General features: G+C 44.1%; 1 protein-coding gene across 1 annotated transcript in view; it reads right to left on the reverse strand.

Moving 5' to 3' along the window:
• ST8SIA4 (ST8 alpha-N-acetyl-neuraminide alpha-2,8-sialyltransferase 4) overlaps nucleotides 1–10,431 on the reverse strand; it is a 132,772-nt gene extending 122,341 nt beyond the window's left edge. The window contains exon 1 of the mRNA XM_018562192.1: nucleotides 10,319–10,431. Coding sequence (XP_018417694.1) covers nucleotides 10,319–10,431 — 113 coding nt within the window. The remainder of the gene's footprint in view (nucleotides 1–10,318) is intronic.
• Nucleotides 10,432–17,342: the final 6,911 nt, after the last annotated feature.

Consider the following 17,342-nt stretch of genomic DNA (forward strand, 5'->3'; position numbering starts at 1 on the left):
ACTGTATGAATTAACATTTAGATAGTGTGAAATGATTATATTCCCTGTTAGGTTTTTACTTCTATCCAAGGGGTGAGCTTGAGCAATTCTTCCCACACTGCCTGTACTGCTGGCAATGGCTTCACCGGACAGGAAGTGAAGAAAAATCTGCAACAGGGATCAAAATCTAACGCTGTTCTCACCTTACTCTTATCTATTAAAGAAAATATTTTATTTCCGTCTGTGTAGCTGCTTGGTGAGAGCAAAATCTTGCCTTTCCACAAAGATATCCCAACCTGCAAAGTTGGGATGTCTGCACAGTACCTATGGTAATAGGGAGGTGATACGGTTCAGGAGGAAGGGAAGGTTTGCTGACAGGTTACATGTCATCCATTCGCTTGTCGTCGGGGAATGGGGATCGAGCGGCGACAGGCGCCGGCCCGTGCTGTCAGCGGCTCTATCTGGCGTCCTGTCTAGCTCACTGACGTCACTGTTTGCCAGGAGGTCGTTGGTATGCAAGCCAAAGTGTCCCGTTCAGTTCTAAGCAACCAGTGATGTCAGTCAGTTGGGCGGGACGCCAGACATATCGTCACAGGTTGCTAAGAGCTCTTAGCAACCTGGGACAGTTTGGGCGCCGCCCAATGAGATGCCACCAGAGGCAACCACCTCAGGCTGTTGATTCAGGCTAGAGACGGCACTGTTGAGTTCACAAGGGAGGCAGCCTCCATCACCCTCTCGAAAGCAATCCATGGTGGGTACATTTTCAGAGGGTGGTGGAGTGGTGGTGGAGCAGCAGCTGTGCAGAGTTCAGGAGGAAATGCTGCCATCTCCTAAATGCAGTTTAGTTTTCTTTAATCCCAATGGGATTTTCTATTTCAATATGCCATTTATTGCGGCACCGCCTGTCAGTGCAACATACTGCATATTTTTGCTGCGCCGTGACACAAAGCATCAGAGCAGCGGCAATGTATACATCACAATTCGCCCACAGTGCTCACATTGAAGCAGGTAACTGGGGGCGGTAAAAACACGGATCTACTGCCTAGTTTACCGCCCCCGTAGGATGACAGAAAGTTCAGGGAAGTGTTGCTGAGAGGGCTGGAGCCGACTAAATTGAGGATTAAGGAATGTAAGTGTTTGTTTGCTGCATATGTGTGCACAATGTGCAGGGGAATGTTTGCCAGGTTCAATGGAATACATTAATATAAAAACAAGTTTTAATGTTTAATACTACTTTAATTCAGCTCTGTATTGACAATTCTAATGGTAATATTATGTCACGGGTACCGCCAACATTCATTTTCTCAAGAAGATCTGCTTTATACATTTAGTGCAGATCTGTAATCAATCATTAAATGTGTTTTTTTAAAGTAAAAAGTGCTAGCACCTGACTATGTGGGGGAGAAAAAGGCAGCACAAGGAACCAGTGAGGGTTGTTGCATGCTTATAGGAGGAGAGAGAAGTGCCAGAGAGATGAGCTTATCAGAGTGCTGCTTTATCATTTTACTGTTCAGTCACATTAGTGAGGGTGGAGGTGGGGAGAGAACTGTAAGTGAAAGAGAAACTGCAGCAAAGATCAGTTCCACAACCTGCCATATGAGACTGTGCTGTGTGAAAGGGCTGTGTAAATCTCAAGATCTCAAGACGAGATGGAGAGAAATACAAATACAGGTAAAATAGCTCTAAAATATGTATTTCATCTGTGTATTTGGCTGTTTTCTGGACTACAGCTTTAGCCCTCGTTCACACTAGAAAAGGCCGGCACATACAGCTCCGTGCTGCGTGCACGGCCATTTTGGGCAGCTCCTGGGAAGGACAGGTGCTGCGGTTGATTAGTACATGCCATACGCTCCCCTACACTTGCCTCAAGTGCAGGTCCGTGCGGGTGCGTGTTTCCTGGCTCGGACGCAGACAGGATCCATCCTGTCAGCGTACGAGAACGCTCACCCGCACACACGCGCAGGGCAGGTGAGCGTAGGGCGGCGTAGTCCCATAGAGAAGGACAGGGGCTGCGTACTAATCACACGCAGCACCTGTCCTTCCCGGGAGCTGCCCGATACGGCCGTGCATGCAGCACGGAGCTGTATGTGCCGGCCTTTTCTAGTGTGAATGAGGGCTTAAAATAATTCTCTAACTCAGTCATTCTCAACCAGGGTGCCTCAAAATGTTTGCACAGTGTCATGCCTTTCCATGGTGCAGGCAGGTCAGATGCCAGTACCATAAAAATGAATGACCCTAACCCAGGGAGGGTTGGATCCATTCAGAAAAGAATGGAAGTTTGACTCCATCCAGGCCTGCTCTGGCTCCCATCCTCTGCCATGGCTACTGCTCTTGATGTGATTATATGGCTCTGATGTGAAGGGGGAACTGTGATGTGAAGGGGGAGTGAAGACTCGAATGTAAAGGGGGGAGTGAGGACTCCATTATGTGGGGGAGACAGGGGACTCTGATGTGAAGGGGACAGAGGACCCTGACATGAAGGGGAGGCAGAGGACTCTGATGTGAATAGGGGGGCAGAGGACTCTGATGTGAATAGGGGGGCAGGAGAGAGAGATGTAAATAGCGGTGAGGAGAGAGAGAACCGTAGACTGTCAGATCCTGGCCGAGCGTCTTTCTCTCTCTCCTCACTGCTCGGCCATGCTGCTGTGACTGCGGCTGCAGTGCTTCACTTCTCCTCGGATCCCCTCTGCCTCTGCCCATACATTTCTCCTTGCTGGCTGAGCCCTGGCTGCAACCCCCCCACACACACACACACCTGCACCCGAGATGAGAGCCTCAGTCACCTCGCCCTCGCTACGGCCCTGGCTTATGATGTAAGGAAGGGCTTATGATATGAAGAGGGGCTCCTAAAGTCAGAGGCGGGACTCTGATGTCAAAAGAGGTGGCTTCTGATGTAAAGGTGGCTACTACTGTAAAGGGGAGGTTCTTGATTTAAAGGGGGATCCTGATTTGAAGGGTAGACTTTGAGGTGAAGAGGGAAACACATTTTTTTGTGTGGGGTCCTCCCCATTACATTTTAGATTAGAGTGCCTCAAGAGTTTGCATACTTTTGAAAGGCGCAGTGACTGAGGGAAGGCTGAGAAACACTACTCTAACTGATCACATTACATCAGCCTAATATGCCTTGTGTTTGGCAGGCCCTTAAAACATTACTTAATGGTTCTAGGCATCTCTGTAGTTAAATATCATCCTTATAAATGTTTCATCTTAAAGCCCTTTAAATACTGCTGAGATGTAAGTGCCATTTGTGTACAATAAAAGTACAGCGTTGCTGATATATTGACCACAGCACTGAGCCAAGGTGGAATTATTGAAAAACCAACTACCATGGCCCAAAACAATACTGTTAATTAGTTTCTTTTTGGCAAGTAGTATAAATAATTAGTACTCCACAATATCCAACCAATACAATTCTCATATTCAATTTTGGATGGCAATATTTTATCATTTACATTTCTGAGTTTCTGCCAAGTTTCAGAAAGCAGAATTTCATTTTTGGTTCTGTAATTATCAAGACACATATTAGTCATTTCTAGCAGTAAAGGAAAGACGATGCTTGTCAAGCAGACTTCCTACAGCAGGACACAGATGTGCTTTTCTAGTGCAGGACAAACAAACACATCACACAATGTTTCCTCCGCAAAAAAAAAAAAAGGCAAACATGAATGCCGTAATAAATATGCATGCTACATAGTTGCATAATATGGCCCCAATTACTTTTGTGGATGGCAGAAGTGTTGTACTAATTACCATATTCTCAATCTGGATGTGTAAAATGTGCGTTATTATATCTCAAGTAACCTGGATGACATCCAAGCCTTGTACTCTGAGAACTGCAAAATGAAATGTGCTTAGGATGGAGCTCTTTATATAAAACACACTAATGTCCCTCCGAGGTAGTATATGTTTAGCGCTGAAGCACTTGTGGTCTTTAGCTGTGAATACTGCTAAACGAATAAAACCGACAAACAGCTTTAGACTCAAAGTGAAACCAATCCATCCCAACCCACAGCTTTGTAATAGCTGAAGTTAATTAATAAGGGGGCTGCGAGCTGAACCATGTGCTCACCCATGATTACTTGAACAAAACCCTCTTTGGGGTTGGGGGAGTGACAATGTCTGTCCCCTTACATAGGCAGGTGCAAAGTTCTTAGTGAGAAGCATATGAAGGGTTTTCTAGGCTGAAGTAAAAATTGCTCCTGACCACCCTTCTGCAGCTGCTCCATTTTAACTGGCTAGGAGCATGGTATGTGAAATGCAAATTTAACATACCGCGCTGCCCGCAGATCAAATTTGGCATTAAAGCAAAATGATTCAGAATTAGGCCCCATTCACACCTAAGCATTTTTTAGCTCTTTTCCTGACAACGCACAAGAGGAATCCCATTGTTCACACCTGAGCATGGACACTTGTTGTCGGTCATAGGAATCTTGAAACAGTACATGGAGTTGCTTCTGGGGCAGCATTTTGCATTCTGGCCCCATTGACTTTAATGGGGGCACCTGATACACACTTGAAAAACTTGTTTTTCAGGTGCTCCTTTTTAAAAGTCTATAGGGCCAAAAACAAATGATTCTGACCCTCCACTACAAGTCAGGCTTAGTAAATGCACAAACAAAAGCCTCTAAATTGTCTGGCTACACTCACACCTGTGTAAATGAAGCCATAAAGATCTCCATTTTTTTTTTTTTTATGTTCCAGGTACAAAAATAGAACTCAAAGAAAAAACTAAGCATTTAAAATCTGCTGGCCTAAGTGCAAGAATTGTGACCATTCTAAATCTTACTACACAGCGGTCAGCTCCTCACACAAGTATAATTTCCAGATATCACCTGCAGCACCACCTACCAGTAAAACCAAGATTTGTTATTCAAGTAACCAAGACACAGAATAACTACAGTAAGCTAACATTTGGAAAGCCAGATGGCAGACCACCAACAAGCAATGCAGGGTGCAAGTCTCACTCTACAACATTTGCAATTCAGTAATCACCTATGACTATATAATTCCGTAACTCAGAAATACATTCTTATTTTAAGTGTATGTCAAGCCAAAAAACTTTTTCTAGTTTTTGACACTGACAATGGACACTAACTACTGTCAGGTTTTTACTGCTAGCCATGGCTCCGTTAGATAGATTTCTCTTCACTTCCTGTACTGCTGACAGCATTTTACCAGACAGGAAGTGAAGGAAAATCTGCAACAGCTACATGGGCATAAATAGAAATCTGACAGGGGGTCTAACCTTTCCCCACTCTACTAAACAGACACATTTTTATTTCTGTCTATGTTGAAGGTAAAGCCCCTCACTTTCTCTTCGGCAAATTGCTATCAGCAACACAGGAAGTGAAGATGAATATCTCTAACAGAGCCCAGGATGGGCAGTAAAACATGATAGTGGTTCTAACGCTTCCTCACTCTATCAAACACTAGTAACAAATATTTTTGGCTTACCATTCACTTTAAGAATCAGACAGAGGCTTTGCTGTTGTTTACAATAGGGTTATGAGAATTAGGAACGGTCAATTAGCCCACACAAACCACTTGTTGGATAGACACAAAATGTATTAAAATGAAACAATACAGACGGACATTTTACAGGATGAACCAATAGTCAATCTACAGAAGGTGGGATCATGGGCATGGGGAAGTACTTTTATTCTATACTATTTGCTGAGAAATTTTTTTAACAAGGAGCCCTTCTGCAATCATTGAAGCCTTCCACTTTTCTGGTTTGATGTTTAAACTCCAACCAAGACAGTTAAGTTAAGCCTCAGAGAAAGTCCTCATTAGTGAAATCCCGGTCAACAGTAAACACAAATTTGGACACAGGGGACTTCAGTACTGACTTGGGTATAAAGGGATTTCCAAAAAAATGGTAGCTCTCTTTCTTAATACCTCTGCACAATAATACAGACAAGGCCACTCCCAGCGCACAGTTCACCCTATTTTGGAGCATTGGTTTACTGGTTTTGCATGCAGAATGTAAAGGGTTGCTATGGTCAAAAACTATAAGCAAATATGTACTTTTAAATTTAATTTCCATAAGTTCTATTCCACATCTAATGATCATATCGATCTAGAAGTTTGTAAAATTGCTTACTGAAAATGTCCATAGGATGAAATTCCTCAATGCCCTGACACATTTTTCACTCGGTCCTGTGAATATGCACTTCTTTTTGTGTCACAACTGTCACAGAGCTTGCCTTCTAAACTACAACTCAATGTCTGAACAATGTAACATCATCATTGCTTGCTGGAAGCAATGCATTATGGGATATGTGGTCTTGAGAGATTGAGATTGCATCACATTGAGCAGCAGGGGAAATAGATGCAAGGCACATTGGGAATCCAGGAAGTTGTTGAAAGTGGTGACAGACAGAAGGCAGCACTCACTACATAAAAAAAAAAATTTTCAAGTATGCTTTGATTGCATTATCAAAAATAACTATATGATGTATTCCTATGACAATGCTGATGTTATAAAAGGATACTACTTTCTGGAACTTTAGAACTCCTTTGAAGAGGAATTTCAACCCATTTTGCTCCCCGTACCTTATCCACTGAGTTATGCAAAAAAAAAAATACTCACAAGCCCAGCAATCCAGCGATGTGCTGTAGTGATCCGCTGCTGCACAGCCGGTCCCATGCCACCATCGTCTTCATTGACATCATTAGGGGTTTCTCTTCCAGGTTCTTGCAGCCTCCCCCCACCCCGATAACAAGCTGTGGCGTTTGCACCGCAGTGTACTCTGATGTCTCCTAAGCAGATGTGGGTATTTCAGTAGGCTAAGCAAAACACAAGGGGGAGGAATGCAGGAAGTGTGATGAGGGTTCTCCAAAAAACGTATTTTAAAAAAAATATATATAAATATCACATTTTTAGAGAGAAGGGGGTTAGGTATGAGATGAGAGAAGCGGGTGGGGAGGGCGAAGGATTGCTTTAAGTACATGGACCTTGGATACTTCAGAAAGTCCCCTCACCTCGTCCCCGCCTCACATTTCCTGCCCATCCACGATCGGCAAAGCACGCGGGGAGATGTAGTAAGGAGGAGCAGGGGTGGGGGGATGACAGCCGCTGATAGACAGGTCCGATCTCAAAAGCAAGTTGCTGGAAGACTGCTCAGGTAAGCCTGCACTTTCCCACACATGGTGCTCTATAATGTATTGCGGGGATTTGTATTTCTCTATAGCTGATGGTACATTGTACTGTACATTACATACAAATACCAGCAATGCATTATACACAGCCTAGTAATTGCAATTCTGCTTTTCTTTATATTTTATTAAACAATGTTCCTATTGATTTATTTATACCACTCTTAAAAGAACAGTTTTCCTTCACCATAATCAGTGTCTAATATTCCGTAGACTCCAGAGCTGGATGAGATACAAACAGATATAAGACATCTGCTATCCATCTTCCACTACCATGGACTAACAATGTTTTTTTGGGGTATTCCCAGACCAGGTGCCCTACTTTCCTCTTGCAAGCTACCTGCTCACAGTCCTCTTCCTACAAGTGAACCATATCGCAACTTTCCAATACCTCTTAGGATTAATAGCATTGCAAATGAGTGGGACACAGGCAACCACTACTATATAAGCATTGAACAGAAGCAATATTATTCTCCCTTCATTTCCTAAGCCAAACTGAGAATGTTATTGGTTTCAACGAGCAACCCTCCTATCAGACACTTTCATGAGGTTCCTTAATAATTGATCAGCTACATGCTCACGTATATGACTCAGCCCATGATACGCCAGCCCCCTCTTTGTGCCGGTGATAGACAAGTACACGTTGATACCGGGTACTGATAATGTCACTGTCACAGCTTCTTTATTCCAGGCTACTCTTCTGTTGTCAAATAAAAAATGGTCAATAAATGAGCTTCTACGACTGATGGCTCACTATAACATTGATTGTCATGTCTTACACCTATTTTGCTTTCTGTTTACAGATATGCTTTGATCCTCTTGGTTTCACAATGAGTGTCTGCTTAGATCATCACATGTGGGTGTATATTCTGGTCATTATCATTCACAGGGGTTGACTTTTTGTTCCAATCTGTTTCTGGACACACTTGCTAGCTCCGTTCGGCTGGCACATTATGTACCTGTTTTATATGTCCCCTTATATGACATGGCAGGGAGCACAGATGTCCAAGGGTTGCCTGCTTTTTTCATGTAGGCACCTTGTAGGCTGATTCTTTGTCCCTCCATGTCTTTGTTTCTCTCATTCCTTATGCATGTTTCTTTGTCTGTGTCTACATGTTAGGATCCCTCTGCTTTGTGTTTCTCCATTTCTCTTGTCTGGCTTTTAACCATTCAATAAGTGCCTGTCGTTTTTTTTGTACCAGCTCCCTGTTTCTTAGCCTCTTGACTCCTCTGACCTTCTTTTATACTCATCTATATTTTACTTCTTCTCTCTGTGTGCCTAGCTTGGCATTCACAATTTATATTTTTTTTAAGTCCCCTGTTCCGATTTGAGAACATTTTTTTTTCCCGTTACTTGTAAGGTCAACCTCATGTTCATACTTTATACCAATATAACATTGAAGTTTGAAACAAAATGACAGCACTTAGCTAATGTATTTATTTGAATGCAGTACAATTCAGTGATTCAGAGAGATTCACTTCTGCATCTGTCAACAGAGCTACAGTGCGTAGAGGTAGAGAATCACCATTCTATAAAAAAAAAAAAAGAATACACTTCCCTACACAATAATAAAAGAAAACGGCACTAATCCACCTAAAATCTTTGATACAGTCAATAAAAAAGAGTTTGATCTTATTACACGTCAACAATAATTCACTGCAGTCTGCAAGACCAGCAAAACCTGGAAACATCAAAACTACCAACAATATAAAAGCTGGAAATGTGCTGTTAACCTGATTGGTTTATTGAAATGAACAGTGCTCTGCCAAATCACTTTTAAGCTGGACATGCACTGTGCGTTTTTTTGTTGCTCAGCCCCGCGGACTGAATTTAGAAAAAGGGCTCCATTTCCCCATCCACACTAAACAGCATGGATGGGGGATTCTCCCCTGCTGGGCGTTTTTGCCACTGTCAGAATACCTGAACGGTGACTCCTAATTGGTTGCAGTCACTGTTCAGATGCAAATCTTTGGACTGCTTCAAAGAAAGTTGACTAAAAAAACAACTTTTGTTGAGAGGAGGAGTGCCAACAGAGCCATAGACTGTTTGAATTGGTGAAGACTCACCCCAAATGTGAGCAGTGTATGGCCAGCAAAACATCTTTTTAAGCAGGACTGGACAAATCCCAGGAGCCAGGTAGCCAATGCCCCTTAAAAAATACAGCCGTCACCTAACGTTTTAAGCTCAATTTAGTTGTTGCCAATAGAGCTACTGCCTTAAAAATCCTACTGCCTCCTGGGTTGGACATACTGGCTCCTGAATTGGACATACTGGCCCCAGGATTGGACTGATTGGCTCCTGCATTGGACAGACTAGCTCCGGCACTTCACAGACTGGACCCTAAATTAGACAAACTGGACCCTGCATTAGACAGACTGGACCCTGCATTGGACAGACTGGCCCCTGCATTGGACAGACTGGCTTCTGAATTCCATACAAATTCAATCCACCCTTATTAAAAGTATTGGTCTTATGTATTACCCAAAAGTTATTTAAAACCAAATAGTTAACTTTTATAGAATATATAAGTCCCAAAAAATTGAAGAACTACAAAAAAGTAAACAGTAGTAGCCAATCAAACATAACCTTTCTTAGTTTTCAGGACAATGATTTCTCAGGACAATCATCTATTAACACTGTTGGTGAGTAATTGGAGCTGGAGCCTGAAATAACATGAAACTTTATAACAGAGGAATACAAAGTTCCATGTCTGTAACGCTACATCAGGAAGTCCAGACTCTCAGCACCAGATTTGGGGACAGCAGACGTCAAACGATCAGCCCAAATCCCAATTCGGTGCCTTGAAAGGCTTAGCCAGCACAAAGCTCTGTTAGGAAAACTATTTACTCTCCAGCAGAGCACAATGACAAGTTCTGCTAAAGGGAAGAAGATTGCCAAACCTAGAGAGGAAATCCTTAGCAGACAGCTGACACAACATCACAGCCCACAGAAAAAGAAAGCTTTTCCTCCATGTGTAGAGTCATCCTTTGTGCCATCCAGGCACCCTAAGTTGGCTCAGGATTCCGATCTCCCCCTGTAGTGATCAGGATGGACCCTGGCCATTCAATATACCTGATCCCTCTTTATTATAAGCCATATACCATAGATCCATGCACACAGACACACATCCAAGCACAGCTGGCCACCTTCCCCTTTGTATCCAGTTACTTTCCCATTTACCCATTGAGTTGTGAATCCTGGAGCTCGTCAGTCCTTGCGATATCTTTGGTTTTATAGAAGATCAGGAGGATGCTTATTGTGCATATAGTCCACCTCTTTCTTATTGAACGCATGTCTCTACAACACACACAGACCTCCAATCCGTTTGGCTTTGTTTTAGCGACAGCAGACAGAAATGAAGAATTAAAAAGAGAAGAAGACTGGAGAAGATTCCGGCGGAGATGAATGACAAGTGCAGTGACACCGGCTGATAGAGATCCGTACACAGAGGGATGCGGGCTCCTTGGAGACTGATCCTCCCCGGGCTTTACATTGGATGCAGCCCGATCACTGGCGCTGGTACAATCAGCAGCAGCACCAGCGGCAGCAGTAGCAGCAGGTTCCCTCCTGCACTAGACCAGCCCTCCCCACTGCCAGTATGTGCTGCGTGCAGCTCCGCCCACCCATGACGTCAACGCCCGGCCACTGACCACCCCCCTTCCACTAGATAGGTGACAGCTGGGGAGGAACGTGCGATGTGCTGCTACCTGTGCTGGCAGCTTCATCACTGGAGGGGGGCAGTGGACTGCCAATTGCTACCAATGTCTTCTCCGAAGTGGATCTCCACATATGCAGAAAGGTCTTCTGTATGTTATGTGTTCCCATCCACACATTATTACTAAAAAGAATGTTTAAAGTCATATTAAAGACAAAAGGTTTTTAAAGTGACAATAAACGTAGGAGTTAAATCTATAAAATGTGTTCAAGTAACTTAAAGGGTAACTCCACTTTCCCAGGTGAATCTGACAAAATGGAATTACCCCCTCCCTGTTCCCCTTTCCCCCAAACCTTGCTAGACTTACCTTTGGGTGAACACTCCTTCCCAAGCTGTTGTACTATCCGTACCCCGTACTGCCCTGTATCGCAGCCCTGCACTCTGAATTTTGGATTTCGCTTGCAAATGGTTCTTTGCGATTCTCACTTGTAAACAATAATTCACCAATGAAAAGCACGTCTGAACGCACTGACCAATGCGTGTTTGCCATTTGCGACTGAAATTCAAAATCCTTAGTGCAGGGCTGCACTGCACAGCAGTACATGGTACAGATAGTACACCCCCACCAGCAAGAGGGGAGAGGGGGCCAGATTGGAGAGGGTAATTCTATTTTCGCAAATTAAGCTGGGAAAGTGGAATCACCCTTTAACTATTAACAAAATTGTATCTTATTTGTGTATCACTCCTCTGTAGATCCTCAAATCATCTCTGAATTGGTGCTGACACTGTGGTTTCCTTCTGGAGGGTGATGGGAGAGTCCTCCCATCACCCAAAGCTCAGTATACCGCTAGTTACAGCTCGCGGTATACTGAGACGCCTCAGCTGAAACGGATCCCGACAATTATGTCTGCGTGAGTGACAGCTGGCTCTGCCTATCTAGAGGTGGATCCAGCTGTACCCACCCCTCCCCCGTCCGTTCCGCTAGTCAGCGCTGGAGGACAGGGCAGGAGGGAATGCAGTCACTCCCCTGTCACAGCATTCTGCCATGACAGGATCGAGAGGTGAGCGAACGCCGGTATTTGTTCGCTCACCTCCTGATCTACTGAGCCGACCTGTGCACAGTCAGCGAGTGAAAAAGCACTCGCCTCATAGTTCTCCTTTAACAAATGTTACCAAAAAGTTTTGAATTCACTCTTTCATCTTCGCTCGTCTTGACTATTGCAACTCCCTTCTCATTGACCCACCTCTAAACAGGGTATCCCCTGTTCAGTCTATCATGAATGCTGCTGCCAGACTCATACACGTCACCAACTGCTCAGGGGCCACCACCCTGTCTGCCAATCCCTCCACTGGCTTCCTATAGTACAACACTTAAAATTCAAAATACTAACAACAACATACAAAGCCATCCACAACTCTGCCCCAGCTCCATCTCCAACCCAGGGGCGCCCTGAGGCCGGGTGTCACCCGGAGCGGAGACCGGGTGACACCCCATCGTGACACCATCGCGCATGCGCGGCAATTTAATTGACGCCTGCCGGTGGTTATCTTGATGATGGACGCCGGCAGAGAGAGGAGGGGATGTTCACCTGGCAGGATGAGGTATGCCGCCGGTTCCCCTCCTCTCTCTAGACACTGTCGGACTCTCGGTCCATGACCGAGTGCCCACATTTTTATAGTGGGTGACACCAAAATGACTGTCAGTCATTATTGTGTCACCCCTCCAATGGTGTCACCCAGGTGCGGGCCGCATCCCCCACACCCCCCTTGTGAGACCACTACTCCCAGCTCATCTCAATATTTCACCCAAACTGTCCTCCCCGCACCTCCCAAGACCTCCTGCTGTCTAGGTCCTTCATCACCTAATCCAATGCTCACCTCCAGAAACTCTACAGAGCTTCTCCAATCTGCTGGAACTCCTTACCCCAACCGATATGGCTATCTCCTACTCTGTCTACCTATAGTTGATCCCTGAGAACTCACCTCTTCAGGGAAGACTATTCCACCTCCATCTAAAAACCAGTGATGTGCGGTACCTTCCGTGCTGGGTGAGGCATTAACAGGCAGCACTCCATCCATGACAGGTTACACAGCGGGGAGGCTTTCCCTGCTGTGTAACTTGTTAGAGGCCGGTCTAAATGGGGAAAAAGCTGTCAGCTTCAGACTTGAAGCTGACTGCTTTTTCCTCCACAATACTAGGTGAGGCTCTGCCTCCCTGACCGCACATCCCAGCTAAAAACTGTACATCTGCTCCTTCAATCAGCTCATCCCTCATAGTTATTGCCTTCTGTATAATTTGCCCCTCCTGTTAGAGTGTAAGCTCTCACAAGCGGAGTCCTTCTAATGTTCGTATGGAATTGTATTGTAACTGTACTGTCTCCCCTTATTTTATAAAGTGCTCCGCAAACTGTTGGCTCTTTATAAATCCTATGCTATCGTGCATTGCAGTGCAGGATGTGCGTTGCATTGCCTTTCATCCATCATCAGAGACTTGAAGAATGTCGTTCAAATTTAGTTTGAGTTTACCATTTCATTTTGGAATGAATGCAGTTTCCTGAATGAAAACCACATTTACTGTTAGAATTATGTTTGTCATTCCATCCTGCACCTTGGATATTGTTTGGGTCATTGGGATTATGAAGACAGGGGCTCTACAGACATGTATTTGTGTTTCACAAATTTATAGTGAAAAACAGCAGTATACACATATATACCGGCTTTTCAGGGCCTCACAGGGTCCCTTTCTCACGGCAACATAACGTCACTGGTCACTTTACCTTACAGGTGACCCATTTCATGAGAAGACGCCACTTCACTGCTCTTCTGACCGCTGCAAGTATTCACACACCTCCAGGTTTGTAATTACCTGCTCTCCCTGCCGCTTGCTGTGATTTTTTCTGCCAGATCATACAGCTCTATAGGATGTACAAGCCAGCAGAAGGTACCACATCGCGCAGTGTGGAATCAGGTATACGAAGAATCCGACTGATGGAATACTTGTAGAGGACAGTGAGCACTAAAACCGACATGTTTCATATCACTAGAGGTCTTGTTGTCTTTAATATAGCTATGCACCAAATTATCCTTCAGTGAAGATGATCTCTGAAAGGTAAACCTACAATTATCTGTTTTAAATCTTCAAGAGCATCATCATTTTTTAACGTGTGCCATTTTTTGTCATTGTTTTTTTTCTAACCTGTGCAGTCTCCTGAAAACCTCTTCTAAAAGGAAAGTCCCAGTTGTCATTTGGTGTCCTGCTGTTCTTTTAAAATGCTTTTTTCCCTCCCCGCTCTTTCTACTTCGTGGATCGTATCTTCTAACATACTCTGTTCAAAGCTCCTCTCTAGAAAATGATCCCTCACTCTGTCTGCTTCTTCTCTAAAATCCTCTGGCTCAGTACAGTTTATGAACCCTATAAAACTGCCCCTAGGGCACACTGTCCAACCAAGGATGTTAATAGTAACTAATACTCGCTATATATACGTTTCTGTGATTCACTTTCAAATATTTTTAGGTATTTTCTTGGAATAGTTTCAAATCCCCAAAAAGTGGAGCTCTATATATCTTTGTTTTCACCCAACATTTACACAACTTTTACATAAAGATTCACATATTTTCCATTACAAAAGCGTGTCAGTTGGGGTACAGTAGTGTGACTCTTGGGTAAAACATTGATAAACAGACGCCTAAAGGTGCCCATACACCTCAAATCACGATGTACAACCTCAGTTCACGAGCTGTGACCCCCCTCCCTTCCCCTCTCTCGTTCTTCCAAATTTCTCTCCTCTATCAGTTTTCCTCTCTCTGTTCCCCTGCCTTTCTACAACTTTCCTAACATAGCAGGATGTTTAAAATGTTGGTTCGGAGAAGGTACCAGGCAGTGCTGGCAAGCGCTACAATGTCTGGACGCGCAATGGTGATTCCCACCAGATTTATACTGTAGATATAGTCATAGTGGTGTTGATCCTTTCTACATTGAATTATACATAACCCAGAAATGCCTTAGCTTTACATATCGTATAACCGAATTTAAGTCACCTTCGACACCGACCCTTGATTGTCCATGCCAGACCGCCAATGTTCAATGCATATACTCATGTTGCCTGATGTCTTGTTTGTACTTTTTGTACCCTTCTGAAGTTTTGATACTGAATGTTATGAAACCTGTTAAAAATGCTAATAAAAACTGATTCAACACTAAAGGTGCCCATGCACCTTACAATTATCTGCAGATTTTCTGTGGTCAGATGGAAAAAGTGCAACAGATTGGCCCAGGTGGAGATTACTCCATCCACACAGTTAAGTGTAGCTGGAGGAATCTGTTGCACTTTTTCCATCTGACCACAGAAAATCTGCAGATAATTGTAAGGTATATGGCCAGCTTCATGTTCATATTGTACGTCAAAACCTAAAAGAAATGTGTTGCAATCTATCTTTTCAATTACCTCATTTCAATGATGATTCATTCCCCTTCCAAATTGTTTTTAAAAGTTTTTTTTAAGCCCTTCCAGTATTATAAAGCAGTGTTTCTCAACATTTTTTTTAGTCACGGCACCCTTTGAAAGTATGCAAAATCTTAAGGCACCCGAGTCCAAAATGTCAGGCACCTCTAAAATGTCATCGATTTTTAAGGGGGACCCCATGCAAGAACACACAAAAAAGTGAGTTTCCCCCTTCACATCAAAATGCCTCCTTCACTTGAGAGTCACCCTTTGCATCAGTTGCCCCTCTTCATATCAGAAGCCTCTCTTTCATCTTAGTGCCCCCCCTTTCACATCAGAGTTCCCCCTTTACATCAGTAGCCCCCCATCACATCAGAAGCCCCTCTTTCATATTAGAGCCCCCCCCCCTTTACATCAGAGTTCCCCCATCACATCAGAAGCCCCTCATTTATATCATAGCCCTCCCCCTTTCACATCAGAGTCACCGATTGCATCGGTATCCCCCCTTTACATGAGAAGCCCCTCTTTTATATCAGAGTCCACCCCCTTTCACATCCGAGTTCCCCCTTTACATCAGGAGCCCTCTTCACATCAGCCTTCATTCCCCCTTCACATCACAGTCCCATTACCACAATATTTTGAGACACCCCTGAGGAAGCCAGAAGGCACCCCAGTGTGCCACAGCACCTTGGCTGAGAAACGCTGTATTAAAGCACATATGAATGTTAATTACTGTAATTATTAATACATTGTAAAACACCCTTGCAATGGAACTCCCTCCGCACTGCAAGGGTTAACTGCTTGTTTTTTGCCTAGGTTACCAGTAAAAAGCACTTGTTTACCTTATCTGCAGGCTCCTCCTTCCATGCAACCGGTCCACCACAGCTTCTTCTTTTTGGCACTGCAACCATCAGTCCTGCAGTGTAAGTGAGGACACAGAGAGCCCATTTACAAGCCAGAGGGTGAGAGAGAAGAGGTGAGCATGGGCTTCCAAGGGAACGAGAAATAGAGTAAGTAAAAGTGCTTTTTGCTGGTGTCCATGCAAAAACAAGCATTTAACCCTTGCGGTGTGACTGGGGCCCCATTGCAAGGGTAGTTGCAATGTTAGATTTCAGGGTTCGGCTTTAAGTGTAAGCAGTATGAGTGCTTCAGTTTGACTTGGTATCAGCCTCTTGTGGTCCCCGTTCCAGGACAGGAGCGTGAGAGGAAGAAGCAGCAGAAGGAGACAATCAGTTCATGTGCGGAAAAGAAGGATGCTGATAGGAGGAGAGAGCAAAGTGACATAGAGATGAGTTCATCTCTCGTGTTTTCATTGTCCTGTCACAGAATATTATAACAAAAGCTGCTTTTTATGTTCTCTTTTATTGACTATTAGTTTTTATCTGGCTATTTTTGACTGGAGTTCTGCTTTATATCACCACCCAAATGTCAAATGCCATCTTCCTCCCACTTTCCGACATAAATATTTTCAATGATACCTACCTGGAAAGATGAGGACTGCATGTATATTAGGCATATAAATATGTGTTCCACAGCACATGTGTATGAATTTTTGCAAGATGAAGGGGAGGAATCTATTGTAAAAGGGGGGAGCTCTGATGTGAATAGGGGCTCCTGATGTAAATTGGGGGCTCTGATGTAATGGGGGCTCCTAATGTGAAGAAGAGATTCTGATGTAAAGGGGGAACACTGATGTGAAGGGAAGCAAAACAAGTTGATGAGTGCGTTTGCCATTTGTTTTGCTTGACTGATTTGGTGCAGTGACACATTGGGGGTCTCAGCTGCTGTTGTGATGTGCGGGTTCCCTTGTGTGTCCCTGTGCCTTTAAGGGGGTTGGGCTACCTCCTGGCAAACCTGCACCCAATTTTATCTTTTGCTACATGTGCTCCAAGATGGGGACTCTCATAGGTTAGAGTCAGGACCGTACTACATAGAGGTGCCTTGACGAGGCAGTGCGGCTTTCACATATTCTGCAGAAAACATGCATCTAAAACCTCTGTTTTTGACCTTAGTGGTTAGACAAGTTTTTTTGCATGCTGGCTGGTGAATGTGCTGGGAAACTTTTAGCTGTTGTACTGATATGAAGAGGACCCCTGATGTGAAGTGT

The sequence above is a fragment of the Nanorana parkeri genome, unplaced genomic scaffold, assembly GCF_000935625.1.
Source record: "Nanorana parkeri isolate BGI_ZX_2015 unplaced genomic scaffold, ASM93562v1 scaffold564, whole genome shotgun sequence".
Classification (NCBI taxonomy): Eukaryota; Metazoa; Chordata; class Amphibia; order Anura; family Dicroglossidae; genus Nanorana; species Nanorana parkeri.